The sequence below is a fragment of the Clavelina lepadiformis genome, chromosome 3, assembly GCF_947623445.1.
Source record: "Clavelina lepadiformis chromosome 3, kaClaLepa1.1, whole genome shotgun sequence".
In the NCBI taxonomy this organism is placed as follows: Eukaryota; Metazoa; Chordata; class Ascidiacea; order Aplousobranchia; family Clavelinidae; genus Clavelina; species Clavelina lepadiformis.
Window position 1 is genome coordinate 19,726,506 of NC_135242.1, and position 25,783 is coordinate 19,752,288.

General features: G+C 39.2%; 1 protein-coding gene across 1 annotated transcript; it reads right to left on the reverse strand.

The window, feature by feature from the left end:
• Window positions 1–925: 925 nt before the first annotated feature.
• LOC143450344 (ephrin type-A receptor 4-like) lies at window positions 926–25,226 on the reverse strand. The gene is made up of 20 exons (XM_076950852.1): window positions 24,961–25,226; window positions 20,407–20,471; window positions 18,717–18,874; window positions 18,431–18,554; window positions 15,819–15,929; window positions 15,233–15,391; window positions 14,944–15,061; window positions 9,300–9,455; window positions 8,697–8,805; window positions 7,694–7,838; window positions 7,511–7,601; window positions 6,698–6,915; window positions 6,352–6,545; window positions 5,966–6,174; window positions 4,559–4,809; window positions 3,133–3,342; window positions 2,904–3,053; window positions 2,543–2,724; window positions 2,106–2,363; window positions 926–1,917 (listed from the first exon to the last, which is right to left on the reverse strand). Exons 1-20 carry the CDS (start codon window positions 25,043–25,045, stop codon window positions 1,773–1,775), a joined length of 3,138 nt encoding a protein of 1,045 aa, XP_076806967.1. The 5' UTR covers window positions 25,046–25,226; the 3' UTR covers window positions 926–1,772.
• Between the last annotated feature and the right edge of the window lie 557 nt (window positions 25,227–25,783).

The following is a 25,783-nucleotide window of genomic DNA, read 5'->3' on the forward strand; positions in this document are numbered from 1 at the left end:
GTTGGGTAAACCAGTCCAAAGTTGGGACCAGTTCAACCCTGTCTTACGCTACCATTGTTAATTCGTAAAACTTTAAATACAGTATAGTTACGAGTTTTTGCTTTCGATAAGTGACGTTGCCTTGTATTCGCAGAGTTACAAATGTTAATCAAATGTTTTCGTTACAATCACAAAACCTACACATCAGCTCCATTCTGAAAATGATGAAGCTTGAAACGGTCTTGCCACCTGTGAAGACTTCGTGTAGAAATTTTGTGGCAGCTCGGTTTTTGCTTTGACATGAATGCCGTGGTCCAAATGTATTGCACATATCACTGACCCGTCTTATATTATTGATAATTCAATTTGTCAGAACTGATGCTTTTGGATCACTTCAAGAAAATAAATTAATCAGTAGACGCACATTCTTAAAACTAGTTGCACGTATTTTTCAGCTCCTTGTCCTGTCTGTTTTGTATCTATTTTACTACATCTAATGTAACTAATAACTGGTCTGTGAGTCTTGCTTACAACCACAAACAAGATTTATTTGACAAAAAACTTTGAATGCTTAGCGAACTACTGTATTAGTTATTCGGCATAGTCCAACCCTTTCAGGGTAGGCTTGCGAACTGAAGACCTTGTGTGGACTTGACCTTGACAACACACCAAGTTATACTGTCCTAAAAAGTGTTCAGTCTTGAAAAAATTTTAACACAGTTACATTATCTTCTGTTTGTCGAGTTGTATGGAACATTAATTGTAAGTAATCGAAGCACAAATTTACTTATTCTTGCATCAGGCGCACGAAAGTTTCATTCTTACGTTGTCGTGCACTATTGCTTTATTATAAGTCACCCTTTGCAAAGAGTGCTTTTAATAAAAATCACCAAAGGCTGTAACGTATAAAAGCTTATGAGAGCGAAATTGAATTCGGCACAAATGATTTTCTACTGAATTACTTTATTTGTGTTTCAAACACAGTGGAACGAAGATATAAATACAATTTAAGCAATACATACTAATGCAAACGGTGTGCACAAAATACGCATAATTTACTACTTGCAAACCAGTGCAAGAAAAAAAAGCAGCTCCAAGATATTGCGGTTAGCAATACCCCGGACAATTTTAATCGAAATCTTCCCAGCAGCAAACACGTAAAACCTTTGGCAGTCAGCTTTGTTCAGCGCCAGACACGAAGCCTGCAATGAAGTGCGTATTCCTAATATAACAGTAAACATAGGACGATAAGCGACTTAGCTAAAATTCGATTCCACGAAAAAGTACATTTCACATGAGTTGGCGTGTGCTACACTTTTACGTATATGCTGCAATAAGTCGCGGAATTTAATCATTGCTTTCATGGTAAAACAAAAAATATGCGAAAATGCTTCGAAACTCGTTACAAAACAATTTTAAAATAAAACAAACTAATAAGGTGGTAATCATATGAAAACTGAGATAGCATCAGTTGCGTACGAGCAAGTGTGTCATTCAAAATGAATATTCTCGATTATGAAAGCTTACGGACAGGAAAAGACATAAAATACAAAAAAGCAATTGAAAGAAAAGATAAATAGAAGTTTGAAAGTAAAACAAATTTACAAGCAAATAGAACATATCTTAACGAATGAGTAATGTCAAGTCAATAGCTTCCGGGTAAACCTTCCACGTCGAAATATCCAATCCACTTTGGAAATCGCTGTCTCTCAATCGGCCAACAAGTCAACAATTTTCAAAAGGTTCAAAAATCGGTTTTAACCGGCAAGAATCGGTAATGACTGGTAGGTGTCCTACACTGGAATCCCACTTATCCTTTCATCTGTGTATTGAGGAGGATCTATGGGATAGAAATCACTTCTTCTCCGGATCGCTTCGACGCTGTCAAGTATGATGTCCTGGTGGTTGACATCTGTCACTCCGATTCGGGATAAATCGCTGCAAGGAGTAATAATTTCAGTCTTCAATATAGCATAGAGAAAAACAAAACGATGTTCTGGGCCGCTAGTAAAGCGCTTCCGGATAAAAGGAAATTTTTCAAGTTTGTGTATCACGAAGATGAAAAATCCACAATAACACACAATAAATAAGATAAACAAGAAAAGCAGTAAGAGTATGCTGCATACCTCGGCGTTATTTGCAGCACTTGTTCCAGCAAGTTGTATCCGGATCGTAGGAAATTCTCCTTGTATCCTCCGAATTCAATGCTCTCCAGCCAGTTTCCCAAGGACGACAGGTCTAAAGAATTCCTCATGTATGTCAATGGGATCTCCGCGCCGGACTTTGGCAAAAGCGGATCGTTGGCACCATCTGGCGGAGGCGAAAAACTAGAAAAACGAGCCAAGCTGCCTCGTTCGTTGACGAGGTGACCGTTGCTATTTTCACTGCAAGAAGTATAAAACAAAAGTTAGCACTAGCGCCACGCATTAAAAACTTATTTCACACATTAACAGGAAATATACCATAAGTCTATCGTCTGATAAAGATCAACAGTCAACGTTCACTAACAAACAACTCTTAAACTATAACCATCACGTCCAGCTCCTCCACAAACATCACATACCTCGCAATTAATTTCAGCTGGGAAGGATCTCGGAGCATTTTATCGAGGGAGCTCACTATTTGGGCAAACTTCGGTCGCTCCGCTCTGTCCTTCTTCCAACATTCCAGCATAAGGTGATGTTGGACTTGGGGGCAGTCCATGGGAGCTGGAAGACGATAACCGGATCCCACGGCTTGAATGACCTGAGAAGTGGATAGTAAAAGTCACATTGTAGGACACCAAAAGATTGAGACGAAAAGAATAAAATCAAAAGAAGATTTTACCCAAAGAAACCGTTTTTGTCCATATTTTTGTACAAAAGCATATTCACTTCTGCTGACAACTTATCGATGTGAAAATTCTATCAAACATCATCACTTACATCTTGATTGGACATTCCCCAGTACGGTCGTTCTCCGTATGACATCACTTCCCACATCACAATGCCGAAGCTCCATACGTCACTGGACGAGGTAAATTTTCGATACGTGATTGCTTCCGGTGCGGTCCAACGAATGGGAATTTTACCGCCCTAAAAATCGCAGCTTAGTTAATATAACTTAACACAATATGCAAATATTTCATTTTTTGACGATAGTTCAACTTCTTACCCTGGTGGTGTATGTTGCATCCGAATCTTCCTCCAAGACTCTACTCAATCCGAAGTCGGACACTTTGCAGATCAGTTGAGCGTTGACCAGGATGTTTCTAGCGGCCAGATCGCGGTGGACGTAGCCCATGTCTGACAAATATTTCATGCCGGCTGCAATGTTACGAAGTATTCCGACCAGCTGAATAACCGTGAATTCTCCGTCGTGTTTCTACAAAGAAAATCCCATTTTTAATACTCATGCAAATATGGTTATGATACTCTCACTAACCTAATATGTATGTGACGTAATGACTATACGTATTATGTATGCAGGGCCTTTGTTGTAGCGTATACGCTACATCACGTATTTCTGCTGGAATTATTTCAAATATTTCGTCGTTATAATGGTTTGTTTTGATTCACGGTAAGATGGACATTGTCGTAATTGCGCGTTGCGATTTGTAAACACAATTAGGGTGGCCGGTTGGTACTAAACGTTTTAATACTCTGGTCTAAAAAGGTAATTGCTGTTTACATGTCCATGCTACGGTTATTTATCAGCCGATTTATCAGCCACATGTTAAGTTACGACCCGTGCTTAACATGTGCACCAATTTTAAGCTGCGTGCTTTCGCTTAACGTTCGCCCCACTCCGTTTGTTTTCACTTAAACCCAGCTTTTTGTCGAAAAGCGCACAAATATCTGGCGCACAAATCAATGAGTCAGATAAGGGTTTTAAACAACTGATAACCGAGCTTGCGTCTATTTCTGGCTCTTTAGACGAAGCATTGTAGTAACATGCATGCGACTGTATTGCGCATGAATATAAGTCAACAAAACATATCGCTAAGCAAAACTATTTGGGACGCTAGATGCTCCCGGAGGTGCCTAATTACCCAAGTCATTACGTGAATGTTGCACCCTATCTAGCAATCTTAGGAGAAAGTTCTTGTATATATAAGCTTTGAAAGACAAACGAGCTTGTTTGTAGATGTAAGTCAAAAATATTGCTTTCAGCTTGTAACACGCAGCTGCCAGCAACCAGGCTTACCAATTGAATTCGATCAATTCAAATACAATTTGATATGAAATTGTATAACAAATGACTAATGGCAGTAATGTGATTTTAGCACCTGTGCTATAACACTATTGCACAATCTGGATAAAACGCTCACTTAATCTGACACAACTCTACTGCCCGCCAGCTACCGCCAAGGTAATTACAGTTACAAAGCAAATTTTTCGCAATAAGTCACAGAATAATTGTAGGTTCGTCTGTAACAGCCGACAAGTGTGTGACAAAGACTGAGTTGAATGAGAGACAAACAATGCCAGTGACTCAAGGCGAAATTTAACTTTCTCAAATTAAAATAAATTCTTCAGACGACAAAACCAATTTTTTAAAAAACACAAATTCCTTGTCATCGCAAACCCTTCACACTCACCCTTAAGAATGTGTCCAGGGATCCATTCTCCATGTACTCCGTGATGATCATGAGAGGACGGCTCTTTGTGACGACTCCCTCCAGTCGGATCACGTTCGGATGATCGAACTGGCCCATGATGGAGGCTTCACCGAGAAAGTCCAGCCTCTGCTGGGTGCTGTATCCGGACTTCAGAGTTTTGATCGCTACATCATGCTCTTCCTTCTTGGATGGATTCAGCACTTTTCCTCGGCAAACTTCTCCGAACTCTCCTGCAGAAGAAAGATTTAATCCCGTTACTGGAATTGCTGGGATGAGTCAGGTTAATTTTATGCAATACTGTATTTCATTACTGCTTTTACTTGTACCCTATTATCCCCGTTTTCTATATTAAAAATTATTTTGAAATCAAACAGTTACAACACTTTCCTGAAACCGTTGAGTTGCTTAAAACAAACGAAAAAGAATCGACGCCAGATATGGATTTTGTTTGATTTTTCTGGAATGTTCGTCTGAAATCGATACAATCTATGGTACTGTAGTAATCTACAGGCATCTGTAATAACCACCCAGCTATTGTGGTGATGTTAGCTATTCTATTCATACTGAACATTTTTAAGTTCGGTGAAGCGCTTATGCAAACTACGATGAAATGAAGATTTTCGATTGTAAAAACGATGTTTTTGATTAACTAGTAAATAGTGTTATCTTAATGGACTCGCGACAAACCAAATAATGTTGTTCAAATATTCGGTAAAAACTTCCCACTTTATTAAGTTCGGCAAAAACAACTCCGTAGGAAATAATTGCAAAACAAACACAAACCTTTCGTCAGTCTGTAGGTAAAATGTACACTTTCAACGTCCAAAAATTTGATAAAAACATGTTATAAGCGTATTTGGTGACAATATTATAACTTCATTAACCGGCTTTTGTAGCCTTTAGAAACGAACCGGGTATTTACAATGACCGTTATCGCATGAGTAACATCTGCCCATTGGCCACGTTTTTTTTTCAGATCTTATCGACTTTTTGGTGGCGGAATAGGGATCGTCTGACGCAGCATTTTGCTCTACTTGTTGTGCACTGGTGCAAAAAAACAACAATAAGCTTTGTTACATTCAATTAATCTTTGTTACAAGTCGAAAAAGCGCTAAACAATTGTTTGTAAAAAATGCCATAGAGCGCAGTTTTTTCAAGAGGGCAGCCCTAATATGCGGTTTTATTGGACTTGTTTTAGTTGGTTAGCACACCCATACCACCCAGGTCGGTATGCTAATTGAATTAGCTGCGAGGCAGTCGGAACCCAAGAGAAGTCGCCTGCACCGGTCGCATTTCGCCAAATATTTATCCTTGAGATAAGTGTTGTTTTGTAGAAATTCTTATTGGATAGTTTAGGAACCTTTATTGTGACATCACTATGCTCACCTCCACCAATCACTTGCTCGATGTTGACGTAGGTAGAATCGATTTCTTTCGTAAACTCAAGGACGGCTCTTTGGGGGTCTTCGTACGTGGTGGGGTCAATGTAGGTTTTATGGACGGATGGGTAAGTGCTAATCGACTTCAAGGTGAAGTTGGAAAACATGGGTATCTTATCCATGTCTACTTTGGTGTTCTTGTACTTTTTAGAGCGCCTAAAAATTTAAAAATGTGTACGAAATTTTTAATGGAGCTTTCGAAAAGTCGACGGTGGTAACTGGGGTCTCACAGCGTTGATGCTAGTCACACACACACACTCAGTGAAATACTTAACATTAAAGGTTTTCCTTTAATTGCAGCAAAATTATCACAATATAGTCTATATAACTTACTTTCTGAAACAGCAAATTCCTACAATGACCAAAATAACAAGCACGGAACCGGCGACCACCGCCAGTATAAGCTGCAACATGTTGATCTCCTGACCCCCCTGTTCGTGCCCAGACGGGGTCGTGTCACTAGTTGCTGTTTCCGCTTTGTAGGGGGCACTAAAGGGACCAAACCCTATGTTGGTTCGTGCCCTAACCTGTAAAGTGAAAGGTTAAGTGTAAAATTAGCGTCGGTTATCGCGGAACTATAACACTATATATTAACTTAACATAAACAACTTATACCCATTACGTTACCACATAAATACACATGATGAAAGGTATTGTGTATAAAATAAAGGAAACTTACTTGTATCAAGTATTTGCTTTCTGTGTCCAGTCCGATGACTTTTATGCTTTTACTGGTTGTTCTGTTGACGATCGTCTTCTCTTGCCCCGCCCCTGTCAACGAGATGTGGACTTCATATTCCAAGATCCTCCCGTTCATGTGCATGGGGTCGCTCCAGGATACGATGAACGATTTCGCTCCAACATCCGTGACTTGGACGCCGACCACCATAGAAGGCCCTGAAGAAAATGGAGATTTTTGTAACAGCTTGTCTTGATTTATGCACGAGATTGTCACGGTTATTACAACTTCGAAGACAAACAAGTCTTTGGAAAACGTATGAAAAATTTACAGTCATATACTAGACACCCACATCCGTAAAAAGACGTACCAGTATTACAGAACAATAACTGACGAGCGCTTTACATATGCAACAACAAAACACGTGTAGTTTTATTCCAACTGTCAACATCAAAGACATCATGAAACGAAAAGCTTAAAAGGTTGTTATAAGCTCGAGTATTCCGGTGATCGATTTTCCTACATAATCAATTTACTTTCATGTCTTTCAGAACCGGACTTTGTTGGGGCTAGAACGTTGATGGAGATATTTATCTACAGGATTAATTTGGCACCTTAGCACAACACGAAATGATCCTGATTTCGAAAAACAGCGCCCGGTATTTACGTAATCCGAACCCCGGACCCACTTGGCACGTATTCGGAGCATACCAAACACAAATGTATTTACATTGGCACGAAAAATGGGTTTGTCGATTTTGAAAAATCGCATCTCTTGGAAACGTCTTGTATAAATACTGACACGTGACTTACTTGCTTGGCTCGTTTCCAAGGTAACGATGGCGTAATTGTTATCCGTTTCTTTGTTGTAAGCTGTCCTGCTAACACCATTTTCAGCGTACACCTGTAAAAACCATTCCGTTATCAAAATCGTCGTCTAAATTATACAGACCTGTTACGAAGTGCGGTAAATTATCGCATTCGCCCAAGTCTTACCTTGAACTTGTAATAGGCATAAGAGCTGAGGTCCTGCACCTTGACCTTGTTTGATCTCAGTCCGAATTTTCCGGGGAGGTAGTCGACCCCGCCGGAGCAAGACGCGCAAGCCGTGTAGCCCGACTGGCACCTGGAGCACTCAACGCTATGAGAAGTAAATGAGAAAAAAATTAATGGTCTGTATCCGAGATGGACTTAACGTTCCTATAAGTCGTATGAATAATTAAAGGTCACGGATGTGGAAGATGAACCGACAATCCTGTGAGATTATGACCTTAAATGTTAACGTCGACTAAAAAGCACGGTATTGATTTTAGCCTATCAGAAATGCCCCACTTATTGCTCGAAGAGCAGGAGATTTATCGAGCCTAACTTGTCCTGCGCAATTTTAAACATGACAATCGATGCTTAATGTATCGCAATCTGCAAATGCGTTCATGTTGTAACAATAATCTCGACGCTTTTCAAGGGAAACAAGGTTTTACGTCATGATTGAAAAGATAAATCACGAATATCTACACCGGTAAATCCTCTCAATTTGGCCGCTTTGGGAAACTATAAATTAACCAAACCCTTCTTGACGTCAAGGTCGTTTATATCGTCATAAGAGCAATTATAAACGTAATGTTGAACACCATGTTAAACAACAACGCAAATTGTAACAGGTTAGATACACTGTTATTAAAGCAGAGAAGCGTGCTTGCAAGTACGACATCGTGTTGCCTTCAGTTACGAAATTGCACTTTAATTGTGATTAATAGCTCAGCGGTGCCGAGAGAGATGGCAATTTAGTCGTAGAAGGTTTCCCGCGGTCCTGTTATTATAGCAACCAACTTCCTACTGCTAAAGACCTTGCTTGGGCTGGTTGCAAACACGCCAATGTTGAGGTTAAAGGCAAGGATCAGTGCCTAATTAGTATGAACTTGAAAGTTGAAACATGACCAAAACGTGACAAAAGCGGGCGGAATAGAAGACAACATGAAAAACGACATCCCATGCGTACCTGTACGTCATATCGTCCCTTCCCCCGTCGTGCAGGGGCCGCTCCCAAGTCAGGGTCACCCAGGTTTCGTTCACAGAGGCACGTAGATTCAGGGGCTTACCAGGAGGTTCTGTAAGTATAAGGGCGTCAATGTGATAAAACAAAGAGCAGTTTGGATCACCAGTGCAATCCAAAATCAACAATTTTGGTAGAAAACTTAATCTTACGCTGATCATATTTCATTATATACTTTCGACAAACTACGTCATCAGTTAACATTGATCCATGACATCATCATATATGATATTATGATGGATCTCCAGAAAAATGACACCGTAATTGCGCGAATATAGTAAGTTTTTAGTCTAGCCGAAATCAAGCGCATGTAAGTCTACCCGAATAAATCGTTTTCGCCTCGTGTAAACCCGACTACGCCCAACGAACAAACCAACAATTTCAAGTAGTGATTGGGGAAACCGTGTTGAATCAAAGGCGCTATCTACCAGGTAAATTACAACTAGCGTCAAAGTAAATACCCTGGCGGTGAGATAGATATCTTAGTTAATATGAGACATGAAAGGATTCGCCCCAAGCTATAGGCACCACCCAAAACGTCTTACTTACTTGTACAAGGCGCGGACGGTTGGTCAGTGGGCGCTCTGTAGTAGCCGAACATGCAGTCACACACCGTTGATCCATAGTCACGTGAATGGCTGTAAGCAGGACACCTTTGACACGGTCGGTTGCCCACGGAAGACTTGTAATGGCCGCGCCCACAGGCTACGAGGTAAAAAACAACTATTAATATGGCGTTATTGAAACACTGTTAACAGCCGATAAGTAACGTAAAGTTTTACATACAGTAACTAATCACAAAAAAAAATATTGTGATATGACGTCATAACTGGTACTCTGATCATTACTTTGTCATTTCGAACGCGGAACTTGTAAAATTTGTCGTTAGTGAAATCACCAGATGCAGATTAATTTACGAATTTGAACACAACGAATCGAATTTATCTTAAACTTAAATCAAATTTAACATCCGCATTTTGAGGAAAACAGAAATACAACACTCAAGTTGATAGTCCTCCAGTGTACGACATCGCGTTCATGACCAGGAATTCTTAAGACCGGATGCTCGGGTCCATTGTTGCGACACAATACAACAGGTGTCGAGTTACTCATTGTTACGAAATAAAGAAACAGGTTTATTGCCCCTACTCCCATAAACGGCATACTTTTGAGACTCTGTGGGGCGTAAAACCTTTGATAAAATTGCATTTTAGCGTTTCCGGAGTGACATCACTCGAAAGTTAAAACCTTATAGCCACAATCGGATGATTTATCAAAAGCGGAGCTGCAGGAAAATTGTAGGTTTCAAACCGCACTTTCGCAACCAATTTCCCGATTTTAAGCGCTTTTAGGTTTGGGTAAGTTTTCGGGATAAACCATCCACGTCCAAATAGATTTTTCCAAACACTTGCAAAAACAGGCCACACAAGAAAGGGATCTGGTCGTATGACTTGTGCCTAATCCAGCAGTTTGAAAGTGCGTTGACGCGAAATAACTCTCGGTCATAACTTGTGTGACTAACAATGGTTTTATCTCAATTGTTTACGTGAGCGCAAACATAAAGGCATTTCCGTTGAAATTTTTTTTCAGTTTTCACTCAGACGACAATTTTCGGTGACTTAGCCCTTGTACTACAGTCCTTTAAACCCACAGATTATTACGTCATGCATGCTAACGCTCAACCTAAGTATGACGTAACACAAAAGTATTAAACATTAACGATGCTGGATTCGCGCGTGAAACCCACGCAAAACGACGTCGCGTCACATTTCACCACTTCTCCAATACAAAGTGGTCTCGAACGTACGTTGGGAGAAAATTACCTTGTTTTGGAGAAAGTTGATAATTTCGATAAATCTTCGAGATATTTTAGGTTCTGTTTGTACAAATAAGCCGAAACGATTTATAAACATAGTTCAACAAACGAGTTAGACAATTGCGGAATGAACGCTGGAGCCTACTAAACTATATACTGTATATGGGCTAGATACTGGGTGAACAGAAATTTTCAGACACAGTTCCCTGTCCCCCAAAACGTCCGGCCTACGAATAACTACCAGTCAATTTTCCCACGGTTGGGAAGACGTTAGGGGACGGGGGAAATCAGCTCGAAAACTCAATACTTTTTAATTTCGAAACCGAGGGGCGGAAGTTCAACGAAGCGCATTTCCATTACGAGTAAATTTTCCTAATCGCTCAGATTTCCGTGGGCGCAGTTGGATCGGGGATAAGCCACTCGTAAAAGTCAAATACCTGAGCAAGCTAACATAAGTTTATTTGCGGGAAGCTAAATTTGGTAAATGCAATCGTCAACGCCAAATCTTTCCGTTCGAAAACGGCAAAAATGCAGCCTAATGTTTTATGCGGTTGAAATTCAAGCAACCGTAGCCTAATGGTTACCCCCTAAAATCTTAACTAGGATAACCACGGAAACGGCCCAATGATTACGTGACACCCAAAATAGGTTGAAGCAGAATGGGATAATTTCATTAACTCGTCTGCTTTAGTGAATCAAATATTTTCAAAGGTTGTTGTTCCTTCAGCCGCTTCAAGTTTAGCACCGTACCAACAGATTTCTCAGAAAAAAATCTTGAATTATAGTCACTCATTTTGTGGTAAATCTTATCTCAAGTTGAGTGTCTCGCGTAAAAGTTGTAGTCTTTGATCTTATCCTAAACCTCCAGAAATAGGTCTAGCCCCAGTGGACCGAATACGACACTGCACCAAAATTCATGCAATATACACAGAATTATGCCAAAGTATGTTGGACAGCTGTATATTATATACCACGCTCTGAAAAATCCCATGGCGAAAATTTAAGGCCGTTTGACCAAAGTTGTTGCTTTGAGCGGCGCTGAAAGGAAAATGTTGTCCTACTCCGCCCCCTTTTCCGAACATTCTAGCTCCCTGTACCGAGATTAGCCCAATACAATCGAATGCGCGCTCCGAAAGCTATTGAAACCCTATTAAAGCGGAATCCATAGAAGACCTTTTTTGAAGCTAATACCGTGATCGCTATTGTATTGAGTAGGCTAAGTACACGCGCCTAATAATAGCCAGTCCCAACAAACGTCGCTGCTTCTATAGAACAGCGCAAGATTCTGTGTGATGTCATAGAATAGAAGCATTTTACGTAACCTTTGATTGCTAAAATATGGGCGGAGCGAATTTTTGCGTTTTTGTTTTTATTTTCTTTGAACAAATCCAGCTTTCCCACCTGTCACACAAAAGCCGTCCAACGGTCAATAAAGTTTGTTTGGGGTTACTAGCGAGATGTTGTTTTTTGCATGTTTTGTCTTGTGCGGTTTCGTTGACAAAACATGTTTTTTTTGGACGGGAGATGAACTAAGTTGCTGTGTCATTCTAATTCACATTGAGGACTTGCAACATGTCAGATTGTCAGAGTCACTGACATTACACAAGATGTACAGTATCTTTGTCAACGTTCAAACAACTTTGCCAGAAGTTAACAAACTTTTACAGCCGATGTTCCAGGATTACAAAATTTATCTCACAACGACACCTAAATTTAACTTATTAATGTCACAATAACGTTTGATAACGACAACAGAGGGATTCAGTTGAAATTAATCTTTTTGACAATCGACAATCACTGCTAGTAGGGTAAAACGTGCTTAGGGGGTGTCACCCAGCTAAAAGGTATCTAATCTACGGCAAAAAATCAGCATTAAAAGCAATGCAGTCTGTCTACCCAACAGGTTCAAATACGGATGACTGCGAACGGCTATGCCCGATTAAGCTTGGGTTGTCATTGGAAAATGCAGTGTCAGACGGTATGTTCGGTATGTGTTGAACAATAACAGGACGACACGGTCCGCGTTTCTAGTTTCTTATTACAACGTTTTGAGAAGTTTTCAAACTTTTTTTTTTTGAACGCCGTCTAATCTTGTGTTAGGTAGCGCAGTGGTGTTAATGGCACGAGAAGTGTGTTTAGCAAACAAAGGGGTTGCGTATTTCTGCGTCAAATTGTATACAACCACGATCAACTGAGACTTGGTTTTTCGGCCAATATGTCCGAAAGTAACAATACGCACCATGATGTAAAAAAACTGGAATTACAACGCAATAGCTACATATTGGCCCAGTTCGCTCTGCCTACGAGTACTTACGAATTTATGAGTAAGGCTTGCGACCAAAATAAATTTTCAACTTACTGACAAGATTGTCGGCATTAACGGATCAATAAATTCCCAAAAAATTGATCTTAATTAGCAATTGGCAAATAAATCCAAGATAAGGTAAAAAGTTTCAATTTGGAGATGTCAAAAAACCGCACGAATCGTTGTGCAAAAGTACCCACCGTGACTGACAGCTAAAAATCAACTCATGAATATTAATCTTTAAAAATGTTCTACCAAACAATAACAATCCTTTGTGATATCATAATGGCACGTTACGACGACGTATGCCGCTGAGTTTGGGCCATGTTCAGACATGTAAGCAGTACACCTAGGATGGAGGGTTTAAGTTAATCCAAGTGCCGGACCGACATATCAGTTCGCTTGTTCCCAAAGTCTTAAGGTAAACAAAATTCCACGGTAATTTCGGCGTAAAATTCAAGGCACGATAACGCAGCGACTAAAGCGGTTTTTACTGCGTTTCGACCCGGGTTCTATGGGCTTAATACCCATCTAATCTCCCAATGAAGACTAAGACATACGCTCGCCGGCGAGCTGCCAAAAATGCAAGGAATTCTGGACGACACCGCTGTAAACTTTCCTCGGAACCCGTCGAGTTAACAAAGGTGAGGATGGTCACAGGAAAAAATTCATGTCTGTCAACGATCGTTTAAAAGTTCCAAGTGAACCTGTTCGACTTTTAAGAAACAGGGTTCTGCCATTCACTATACCCACGCTAAACCCATATAACTAACCTAACTTTTTCCGAACCCATGTCAGACGCGGCAGAAAAAAGAAAACTGTTTACTTTGCCTGAGTCTGAAAATAAAATTTTGTTTTTTTTTTCTCAAATTTTGATTAATTTTCTGTTTTGAGTAACCTGATAAGAATAAGATAACTTTGAGCACATAGACACCGGAGTGGCTCTACTAGGTATAATAATTTAATCTATCGAAAAGCAGCATTAGCAAAACTCGTTAAAACTTTGATAGAACAGACTTAGAGATAAGGCACGTAGAATGAAATTACTAATGGGGTTGTAAATTACACAAACGCGTTCCCAGGTCTTTGATTGCTGGAGCTGATAAAGTTTCATAACGCAGCCAACAATAGCAACGTTTTCAACAGGGTCTAGGATTTGTGTCTATATACGTGCTACACAGCAATTTATGTAGAGAATGCAATGATGATGGGGTTCTTTTCATAAATGTGCGTTTGCAATCATGCGAAAAATTGCATTCGGTCAATCGCTGTTTTTATGTTCCTTTCGAAATGCGGTTTAAGCCTTGATAGTAAATTACGAATATAAATAACGGTCTAAAGAATGCGAATGTGCCCGGGAAAGTCATAAGAAGTGCAATGCTACACCCTCATTACGCCATTAGAGTCAAGTTCGGGTGGGACCACCCTAATATGGTTGATAGTTTTTGATAAATTGTGCATACTAATGTGACGTGTACACAGCATTGAGATTAATAGACGTCGAATGGGGGCTTATCAGAACTTAGGCGAGAAAACAAGCGTTGACAGAACTGGCTTTTTACAAAGCAGCCTACTTTTATCTACCATCTGTTATTATCTTGGCTATTCCGCAAGTCCTAACAACACGTTTTCTGTGGTAGCTTGTAATTTATAACAGTACATGGTCAGGCCACGTAAATAAACCTTAGTGAGCTCTAACACTGACAGGGGTGCTATGAGAATCTGAAAAAAATTCCACTCTGCAAGAGTCGTCGTGGGAAAAAGACCAGTGTAGGCCTATTCAGGTTTAATCACACGCGCCTGAAGTTTAACACGGAGAGAAAAGCTCTAAGTCGCCTGTAGCACAACCAATTAAAATTGCTTTGATCACTGTCGTCAAGAGAGAATGGACAAACGAGTCATGATGACGTCATAACCGTTGACAAATTTATAGCCAATGCTGGACAACGCTAATATTTACGCATAGTTAACGGTGTAAGTCAGTTTCGGGTACTGCGAATCTATTCATTGATAGTAAAAAGTCATCTCATAAATCTCTGGTTTAAATAGGAATCCAAAGGTGGGCAACATACCTTGACAAGAGGTTAGGTCGCTCGATGGGCTGTATCCGGCACCACAGATGCATGTCCCCTTCGGTACGTCCCATTCCCCGTCGCTATTGCAGTGAAGACTGGGGTTAAGTCCATTTTCCTGCAAAAACCGTAAATTTTTTATTACAAGTTCATCTTTTTTTGATACAAGATATCACAAAAATACAACCATGAAAATCAAAATTGAAGTATGTACTGCCAATAGATACTACTGCTGCATCATGATGGTTATTGTTAATCATATACAGTGCATAGGTGATGAAACGCTTACAGTAATTGCGTTAGCGACGCATATTCCTTTGGATTCGACCAGGGACGTCCTTTCTGGTCCAGCAATGGTCCTTGCAAAACTGGCGAGGTTTTCAGCGATGGGCGTGCAGTATTTATAATAGACCCTGACGTGCATGAGAGCCATGCAGGCACCGGTGTCCTGTCGGTCATAAAGCAACAATGTTTACATGGTCGGTTCGGATGCAACTACGGCATTATGATGTAATAAAATGTTTCACACCCCTGGGGCTGTGTGTGACAAAGACGTTACAAAGCTACACGCTCTTGAGCTGAACAGCTCCTACTAAAACACTGATCGATCAAGGCAAGTAGAGTTTGTACTATTTTTAACTCGCTGGTTACTTTTTAATAAGTTTTAGTTTAAATACAGCAATACGAAAGTGACCCGCTATTCCCCGGGGTCACCTGAACCGCGACTTTCGCAGGCTTCTAAACGGGAGATGCCTAAGTTACTGGGAATTATTTTCACTAGATTGAAGGTTTCCTGTTCTCGACTGTCACAATAAATCTCCGTGACCAAGACTATTAAAATGGTGTCATTCGTATGAAGAGATGAAAAATTTCACCTGAAGAGCCAAGTATATCCCGTTTTTAGTCAATGGTCCGATGTCACGTGTTTCAAAATTAGTTTCTGCTGATCCGGGCCGGAATCGTTTATCGGCTGCGATAGTATCGACCTGCAAGAATTACAAAAAGTGCTGAAATTTTTACAATTTTCATCATTTCAAATAAAGCTTTTGGTGTTTTCTCCTGTGGTGTAATCTAGTAAAGAAGAACTGACGTTGATAAACCGTTTGGAAGTGAAATGTAAATTTAGATCACCGCATAAGCCGTGTTGTGGATTTGATAAATCTTCCCGTAACACTTGTTTACGACTGTGCAGACCACATCAACTAAACTGCTACAAATCTGTGGTAATGTACGGTAAACAATTGGCCAAACCACGCACTGTTTTGTGGAATTGGATTTGACATGCATCAGACAGTTACGGGCGCGAGCACAGAAGCATTTTTGTAAACAATACAGTACTCACAAATCGCGCATAAAATGACCCTTAAACTTTTTCTAGCATATGAGTTTACTTGTTACAAGTAAAGGTAACACCGATGCTAATGCATTTTACCCTCAAGTGAAATCGTAGATAACATTACGAGCACAACAGAAAGTTATGTGAAAAAGGCTCCTCAAGAATGTTTTTAATGATAAATCCAAGAATAGATGTCTCATATTCTCACGTTCCGATATCAACAAAAAATTGCTCATAGATTTTGATAGGCAAGTAATAAAAATTAATGAACTTAAAATTTAGCTGTCCAGGTATATGCGGTTATAATCGGGTTGGTCGCCCTTTCTAAGAGCAAATTATTTCAAAGTTCGCATTGGATTAGTTTTTGTGTTCACAGACTGACAGTCTTCGTCTAGTTTAAGCCGATCAGGTAATTTTACACGTCTCGTAACGACCATAAATGGCAATGTTGACGATTACTTGCTTTTGGTTAAAGCCGTGCTTTGTTAGTACAAACATATTTCAAATTTTGCAAAAAATGCGTAATGAATTGTTAAACAAGACATTAAAATTTCTTAAAGGAAGACTTTAGCAAGAAACATTGCAAAAAATGGTGTCGTATTGGCAAAGTCTCTTGCAAAAACTACACCAACTAACAATCAATTGACGGTTACGATGATATAACGACGGTTTTAAACAGAAGAATAATAAAAAGTAATGACGGACAGATGTATTTAATAATTTTTAGATGTTTATCTAATATTAGCTTGTCCAGTCGTGCAGGGAGTTGTTGATCTTAACGCCGCTAAAATAATTTATTTACCGGGATGTCGTTGTAAGGATTACGTGCTATCGTCTGCTGCCCCCTGACAATATCTCCTTCACTATCTGAGCTGTTTTTGAGTTTTTTTTTGAGAAAACGAACCCCCGTGACGCAAAGACAGTAGCGCAAGAGGACAATTGGAGCGATTAGGGATATGTCGTCTCTCAGAAATCAAATTTCCTTCATCAATAGAAAACAATCTGAGTCATTTGACAAAGGTGGCGATATTTTAATCTAATCTGGCAAAGATCAAGAAGTTCACTTAATTATTTTGGTGTCAGAAAAGATTTGTGCACGCCAGATAGCTCAGTTAATTTCGCAAAAATGCTAAAAGCGATTTGTGCTTTGCCCGTTTGAAGACCGAATGCAAGGAGTGTGAGTCAATAAAACAAGGTTTCAGGTGCGGTTGGCGCCGATGCTTCCACAAATATGTTTGACTACTCCGCAACGGGTTCGATTAATAACAACCCAATCGAACGTTTTCGCACCATCGTCACTTCCACAAACGGGAATCTAAACGAAAGCCAAAACCAAGGGCAATCTGAATCGCTGTTACCTAAGACTGAGTCAAGTTACACAGTATATATAGTATATAGACTATATACCGTTTAACTACAGCAGCGGGTAGGTGAAGTGTACAAAGGCTTCCATTGCGTGACTCACAGTGGCCAGGAAATGTGATCCAGACAAAAACAACAAGTAGTAATTTTGGCTACATCCGACATGAAATAAAATCGTAAGGCTTAACGTCTTAGCACTGAAGTCCAAGTTTAATATAAAGCAGGAAAAGAAAACAATTAGATGTAGGTCCTGTAAGGGATATTGGGCGGGGGATTTCAATATAAGAAATCTCAAGCACCCATGTCTGATGCCTTCAAGGGTTGGGGTAGTTAGCAGATCTGCGGTATTTCTAAAAAGAAGGCTTGCGGGTTATGTTCACGATAACTACAACTTACCTGTACGGTATTACGTGGACTGTGAGAATATTTTGGGCACTTCATGCATTGTTTATGCATGTAATTGTAGTATTATTGGTAGTGGTAGTTGTAACATTAAGGAGTACAATCTTTGTGCAGAAAATGTATTCCTATGAAGATGCACGGGCATAATTCCGTTATGAAACGCCGGACGTAAAGTTGCAACTGAACAGCCTTGAAAATACTTGGTGTTAACATGTTTTGAAGGCAATTCAATTAGTGTTATAGGATATGAACTTCGGTGGGCTCGGTAGGTAAAATCATTTGAATCGTGGAGAATTTGAAAATTATTATCAGATATCACGGAGAAATTAACGGTAAAAGGCATCCCAAAGTCAACAAACGTTCAAGAAAAACAAACAGAAATTTCACCTTCACGTAAGCCCCTTCCCGCCATGGTGGAAACGTGGTGGTTGCTTCCTCGCTGTCAGTTTCGTAATAATAGAGGTTGAATGTTTCCTTGCAAGTCGCAACGTTGGGTACATCCTCACATGACCTATAAAGCAATGTCAAATTAATGAATATTAAACTTGTTAACCCAGCTCACATTCGCGAACTAATAAGATGTGCTAAAGCTGAACATTTAACTTTGGCTTTTGTTGCAAAGGGTATTAATGCAGTACTAACTACCAATATACGGCAACGCGATATTGCATACCTGATTGTGAATTCGAACTCAACGTAAACTCTGCTAGCCCCTTGCACTGGAATATAAGGGGTTCGAACCCAATTGTTCTGTTTTGGTTTCTTTATCTGACAAACCATCAACATCCGAAGTTCCCGGCCATCAGGATGCGAGCTGCTCACCTCATGCCACTGAGGAAATAAATTCAAAATTTAAAACGAAACAATGTTGATTTATCATGCTTGGTATTTGAAACTTATATTTTACCCCTCCGATAACGATAATAATAATCATTCTTTCATTTAGAATAGTGGGTTAGTTTACATGATCTTTTCGAAAACAAGTAATACTTAAAATGTTAAAGTAGATAAAACGTTTAAAGCGAAGGACGTTCCTCACATAGTAATTAGTATGCATGGTACATAGCTATAGTATTCTGTTTCATATTCGGTGTGCATAGCTTCTTGTACTGTGCGTATTTAACATGATTTATCGCGCATACTACTGATTATATGTTTACTATGAGCATGCAATATAACACGATACCAGCTAACTGCAAGCGCATGTTTTATATACAGTGTTCAATTTCTTCCACGTGGTATCGTAGCTCGTGTAAAAAGAATCCATTGTTCAACACAATCAACAAGATTTTCCACAAAATAAAAGCAAACGGATACGTAGGAAACAATATCTGTCGTAAAGTATGACTCGAAGATACAAAATCCAGTTGCAATTGGCAAAGCACATTGTGTACTTCGCGCAACACTGTTTAGAAAGTTGCTTGACAATTCCTAACGTCTGTTTGGTTTTGATAGGCTATTACTACCACTAATGAATGGTTCTGAAAAAAGGAAAGTGTCGTGTCGCAATGTTATACGCTGGCAAAATGTTTATTCAGCTTAAAAGTTATGAAAACAATTCAACCAAAAAAGATAGAGCGAACAACCTACTCCTAAAACATCTTTGCTTTTTCCCGAGGAAAAACTCATACCATCCAACAATATATAAACATATTTTACCAGCTCGATGAAAATTTACTGTATTAAAAATAAACTTTTGTGAGAATCATTCAAGTAAAAAATCTGCACAGGATTGCAGTCAATGTTATTCCATAAACAACCAACTCAGTCTTAAACAGAACAGTTTGTCTCGTTAACAATGAGATTGTCTTCAGAAATCCTGTCTATCGATCAAGGTATTTCGTTTTACTGCTTATTTAGACCTGCTGCCAAATGTCAAGTGGTGTAAAACGCTAATAATCTTGCAGCATATCTGTTTATTGTGTCATCGTGACTGCTATATGGCAGTGTGTGGTATTAGGGGCGACTCGCTGACTGCACGGTACAGCTATCTGGCCTACTTCACAACGGTTTCACATTTTAAGTGTATTTTGCAACAAAATTTAAAGCCTTAGTTTGTTATGGTTAATCGGTATTCGTCTCGAAATTCTTTGAGAACTTGCTTATAAAAATCCTATAAATTTTTTGAATGAATGAAGTCGCTATCCTAAGCAGCCATCACTTCGCACCGAATTCTGATAACAGCTCGTTTTGAGCTTGTGTGAAAAAAAGGATATCGTTCATGTATATGTCACAATTATATATTATAATTATATTATACGATACAATATACATTTAATTATATTACATGCACCATACAGGTGAAGATGCATAAGCTAATGTAGCAAGTCACAGTCTTGTTCAAGAGTAAGATGTTTAATTACCTCGGAGCCTTGAGACATGGTCCATCCAACATCCGATGTAGCTGTTCTTGTGTCCATGAGAATCGCTAAAACAAATATTCGAAGAAAATTTAGTCACTGGTACAGCAGTTGCGCTTTCTGGAGCAACTTGCTGATTTATTTGTTTTGTTTAAGGCGTGAATGCCTACATTTTGCCACCCAGGGCGAAAATATTATAGCATCGTATTCGAAGCTGTCCGAGCGTGGAACAGTTAACGCCGAACATATTATTTCACACAAAAAATTATTAAAGTAAGATAATCTAAAACACACAGGTGTAGTGCTGTACTTTGAGCAAAGAGAATTTAAGTTGATGGTGCGGCACGAAAAAACATGGCACATCAAACGAACGAACCACCTTTGGAGTGGACATGAACACGGGTTTGAAAAAATTATCTGCTGAATTAAACGCTTATGGCTGAGTAACCAGAAAGGGCGATATTATAAAATTACGCACAGGTGTCATAGCACATAATTTGCTGTTTTCTTCGGTCATACTGGTCTTCCCAATTGAAAACACAGTCCATAAAAATGCGCTCTTGTGAAAACGAGATAATTTAGATGACGTCAAATTCGGCAAATGATGTTTCGTAGATTAACGTAGTTTCGTGGCGCAATAATTTTCGTTGAGCGCAATTTGATCCAACTTACATATCAGGTGAAAGATACTCAAACTCAGCAGTATGTCGTAAAATATCTAAGGCATTGCGTATATCGGATCATTGATCTATATTTTGGTCTGCTGTTTTTGAAACGGTTGCACCTTATTTAGACAGAAGTACAGTTTTTAAAACCTTTTAAGGTAACATTACTAATTTATCCCTCCAGGAAGGCTTTACCGCTCTAATACGTGTCGGAATATCACAACATTAAAGCTGGTAATTACAATGCAAGCTAATAGGCTTTGAGGAGCCAATAAAAGCAAAAAATGGTTATTTCTTTACTGTAGAGGCGATAACCATTATGTTGCTACAGATCCTTTATTGTATGGATTGTGGGCGCGTGTCTTCAAGATTGTGTTTGTAATAACGGACGAGGGGATGTGAATACAGGCTTGCAATAGGATTTCATCAATTAAGAGATCAAACGGGATTTGTGTAATGCAAAGTCTTGTCGTCACGAAATTTCACAATATCATAAGCGGTTATGATATTGGTATACATACAGGCGTACAACACAAATAATTGCAAAACGCGTTTCGACGTGATCGTTAAATACGGCAATGCGGCTACCTTAAACTGCTTTAAATTAAAAGCAATAATTTAAGCGGTCTCTGGCGGCATGCTGTATACCTGTATTGGTTAATGGTAGGCTACAACTGTACATTCTTATGTGACAGTAAGATAAGCCCCTGGTTCAATTTGTCATCGATAGGGCACTTTGCTGAAACTTACACAACGTACTCGCATAGCTCATAGGAGGGCTTCCCATCAGAAGTGGCAAGGCGTAAAAATGTAAATATTTGCATTTTACGAAACCAGTAACGACCACACTACTGCGCCAAACATGAGAATGGCAACAAATATTCTGCTTCGTCGGGACATTGTCTGTTCTATTCTGGAATTTATGTCAAAACCTATGACGTAATAGTTTAAACTTAGGCGTGGTAATGCCAGTTTCGTTGATAAGCAAAATGTGAAATCGGCGGGAAAACAATTAATCTTCCATGCCCAATAGATTGACCAATTACTGCGTTTCACGTGACTCGGCTTCAGTATCAAGCTTTAAAAGTGCCTGATGAGCAAGTACAATCACGTTGTGAGTTGGCAGGGTCTAAGCGCATTTACTTGTGCAAAAATAGTCTCTCAATAAAAGTCAGCCACCGTTGATTGTTAAAATTCCTCAAGGCTAATACAATATCGAAAAGGTCCGATGAAATGTTAAGTTGATGTTTAGGCGGGGGAGTTATCGGTCTGGTAGTGCCATTTGACCAGTTTTGGAGCGTACTTGAGGACCGTTACGCAATCGGCAAATAAAAAGAACTCCATTTTTAATTCGGTCCGTTAGGGCAAGTCAAGTGCCTGAACGTGATTCTTGACTTGAGTTATTTCATTCAAACCCTCGCTGTTTATCCGCGGCTGTGAATGGTCGTATCAAACCTCCCAACAGATACGATAAAGCAGATAGCTTAGGCCTTAGAATATATCCACAAATTATGCCGCCTGTTCAATATCGGCTCAAAAGTCAATCCTTTTAAATCAAATTACTGAGTTAACCCTGCGCGGCGCTAATGGGGCCTTAAAAATCCATTTTGGGGAATTAGAATGTGACTCTATGTAACAATAGGCTGCAATCTAGGTTAAAACCAAGGAGTTCTTTAATATTTAATGAAGTAACTTGCACGAAAGAATTGAAATGAGAATACTGTTCATAAATAATGCCCTTTCTACATATGGAGAAGCGCTAAACCGGTATATCTAAATAAAACGAAAAAATTATTGGAAATTTGGATAAAAAGAAAATTTATGAGTGTTTCATTGTAATATCAGACTTCAGTTTTTGAAGGTAATCGGAAAAATTTAATAATATGTGTTTCTGTTATTAATTTTGTCAGTTCAAATTCAATATGGTCAGGTAATGAGAAACTTCAGCTGCAAAAACAATAACATGCTTCTATAGGAAGACTTGGCTGAAATGTCTTCATAATGCATTTATTTCGTTATCGCCAGCGGCCGCAAGAAAAAGACGTGCCAGTACAATTTAATTACGGTTCTCCCCGGACCGCAAATTCGCCGTGTCCTAACCCTGTCAACCTTCTAATGCCGCTTTACGGAGTGATAGATGTTGCAATTATCTTTTCATGACTACATTAAGACTGCTTTCACCGCTATGTTTAGTTTTATTGCTTTGCAGAAAACGGAAAATAATGTGCTTAAGTACAGTAATATACATATAAATGTTGTTGTCTATACAGTATTATTTTTCATTGCCAATGCTTAGCCGTAAGAATGATGTAATTTAATAAACGTTTACCGCAAAAGTCATAAATTCAATAATGCCGTACTGTTTCCTAAAGTTACAAGAAAGTTTAAAATCGCACGTACGATTCTGTCACATGCGACACAAGATCATTTAATAACATATTATCATAGCAATCTTCTTACATTAATAATCACATCTGAAGGCGCCAATTTCCATAGGTTACTCGATGTATCGCTGTTTTCCGATACTAAAGCAATGAAGCAGTGAATTTTCTATTGACTGGCACCTGAGCGTAAGGCTCCGGTGACAACTTTATTGTTAACCCTTGGTCTTTGATGTATCTGGGACAAGTTCTTTATGAGCGAATAATAGCGTACGATTCCCAAACAAAACTTCCAATAGACAAACGGATTGGGCAGTCTAAACTACAATCTATTTTAATGGCAATACAACAGCGAACATTGTGACATTCGTAAAGGAAATCAATAGGATTGGAAGCGAGAAAAAACGGAAAATATGACAACAGAGCATCCTCCCGTACGCATATCTTTCAGGCTGTTATAGTCTAGAGACCGCGCGGTGACTTGTTACCATAAATACAACGTAAGATCGTAACATATTAAGCTCGAGTTATTAACTGCAAAATACGATCACAGACGTCGTGACAGCAGTGAAGTTTCGTTAGCAATGAAAATAATTAACATTTTATTGATGCTTGGACTTGGCAAACATTTAAACAGCAAACAAAGCATAGCGGCACCCTTCGCCAGCTTACAATTGCTTGCATTCAAGTGTCATCAGCACGAAAAATATTGCACTTTATTCTGTGTTGTTGCTGTAACTGAAATGGCGCCGCGCTGTCAACACTCAGAGAATGCTGCCCTCATTTAGACGACAGTGCAGCCTTAATCCTAAAGTTATTGAGCGAAAATTTCATTATAAAAATAACGGCCACGGAATCTTTGCTTTGAAAGTAGCGAATGATAAAAAGACAAACAACTAGTCTTGACTGCGTTGCAATTAACAACGTCTGTTTTATGTTTGCAAATCTACCACCACACTCAAGATCATTTGACAACGGCCTGCTGTCGTTTGCTACGAAAAAAACCTTTTAGCAGACTGACCAACGTGTCACAACGGGTCATTTATGAAGAATGCCTTCAGGATTAGTCTGGTTTTACGGTCAATTTTATGCTAGGCGGTCGAGTGGACTTCACGAAAGCGTGAAAATCATTCCCTTCAATTCAAAATTCTCGACGCTTCAAATATTGTCTATGACGTTTTGGCACTTGGGTATTTATGACGTAATAACGGATAGAGCGAATCGTTTAAATAACATTGAACAAAATATGAAAAATATTGCTGACAAGATAAGCTTTCTTTTAACCTTATCAGTGCACGAAGACAAACCAAGTGGAATACAGTTCTGAGAGCTTAGTTCGATTTAACATTAACTACAAATATACGGCTTATGTGTAATGTTTTTAACTCATTATAAGCCCAACAAATACTGGACCTTACAAGCGCACACAATCAAGTATTTATGTGGTACAGAAATCTAGCACCGCATTACTTTAAACAAATCTCATAATCGACTCAACAAATGTCACTCACCTTCGTGGGCACTTGAAACTTTGGTGTGGAATACAGTCATGCACATTATCCAAAATAGGCCGAACATAAATGCTTTCATAGACATGATTGCTATTTCTTTGATTGCAACCACAAAATGATTTAAATTGCAATCTCCCTTGTAGTAAAACTTGTCTTACTTAAGTAGAAGTTCTAGTCATTCGTTTCGAGATCGTACAGCCAACCTTTCTAACTGGTATCCGCTATTGTCGACCGACGGCTTACGTTTTATTATCTCATCTGTCTGGTGATAGATTGTGATGAGTTTGGGCTCGCTTTTTTTCTCGCCCATCTTTTTTTCCTCCTTTCAGTTGTTCCAAAGAAAAAATAACAGATCAGCGTGAGGGTAGCGCTACATAGCGGTTAAGGTAAACAAACATGCGATTTCATTAATACTGTAAATATGTAATTCTGAGCAAAACAAACATGTGTGCCGTTGAACTGTATTTAAAAGTTTGCAAGACACTCGATGTTACTGAATAAAATCTATGAAATATAGTACAGAATAGCATAAACCAAATCGAATTTTCAATAGCTGTTGACACAATTACACGCATTTGCCCATATTAATGGCGCAACATAACTTTCGAACGCTCGGGGCAGTTTAAACAAACTATAACCATATTTTTGTCCAACTCTTCATTGCTATGTGGTGTGTTTGAGATTTTTTTTATCTTTTTGTTTGTTATCCACTTCGGACTTGATTTAGCTATGTTTGCTTTCCTTACTTTTGCATATTGCTATTTTACAGTATTCTTGCGTCATTTTGATGTTCATATAAATTGTTTGCTTTGTTGGAATAAGC

What these genes read in the sequence shown, in the direction of transcription:
- LOC143450344 (XM_076950852.1), bottom strand. Translation starts at nt 25,045, where the DNA reads ATGTCTATGAAAGCATTTATGTTCGGCCTATTTTGGATAATGTGCATG. An exon ending in GGAATTTGCTGTTTCAGAAA is followed by an intron (nt 6,175 to 6,351) that starts GTAAGTTATATA and finishes TTAAATTTTTAG; the next exon opens with GCGCTCTAAAAAGTACAAGA. An exon ending in CGAGCAAGTGATTGGTGGAG is followed by an intron (nt 4,810 to 5,965) that starts GTGAGCATAGTG and finishes TTTCTTCTGCAG; the next exon opens with GAGAGTTCGGAGAAGTTTGC.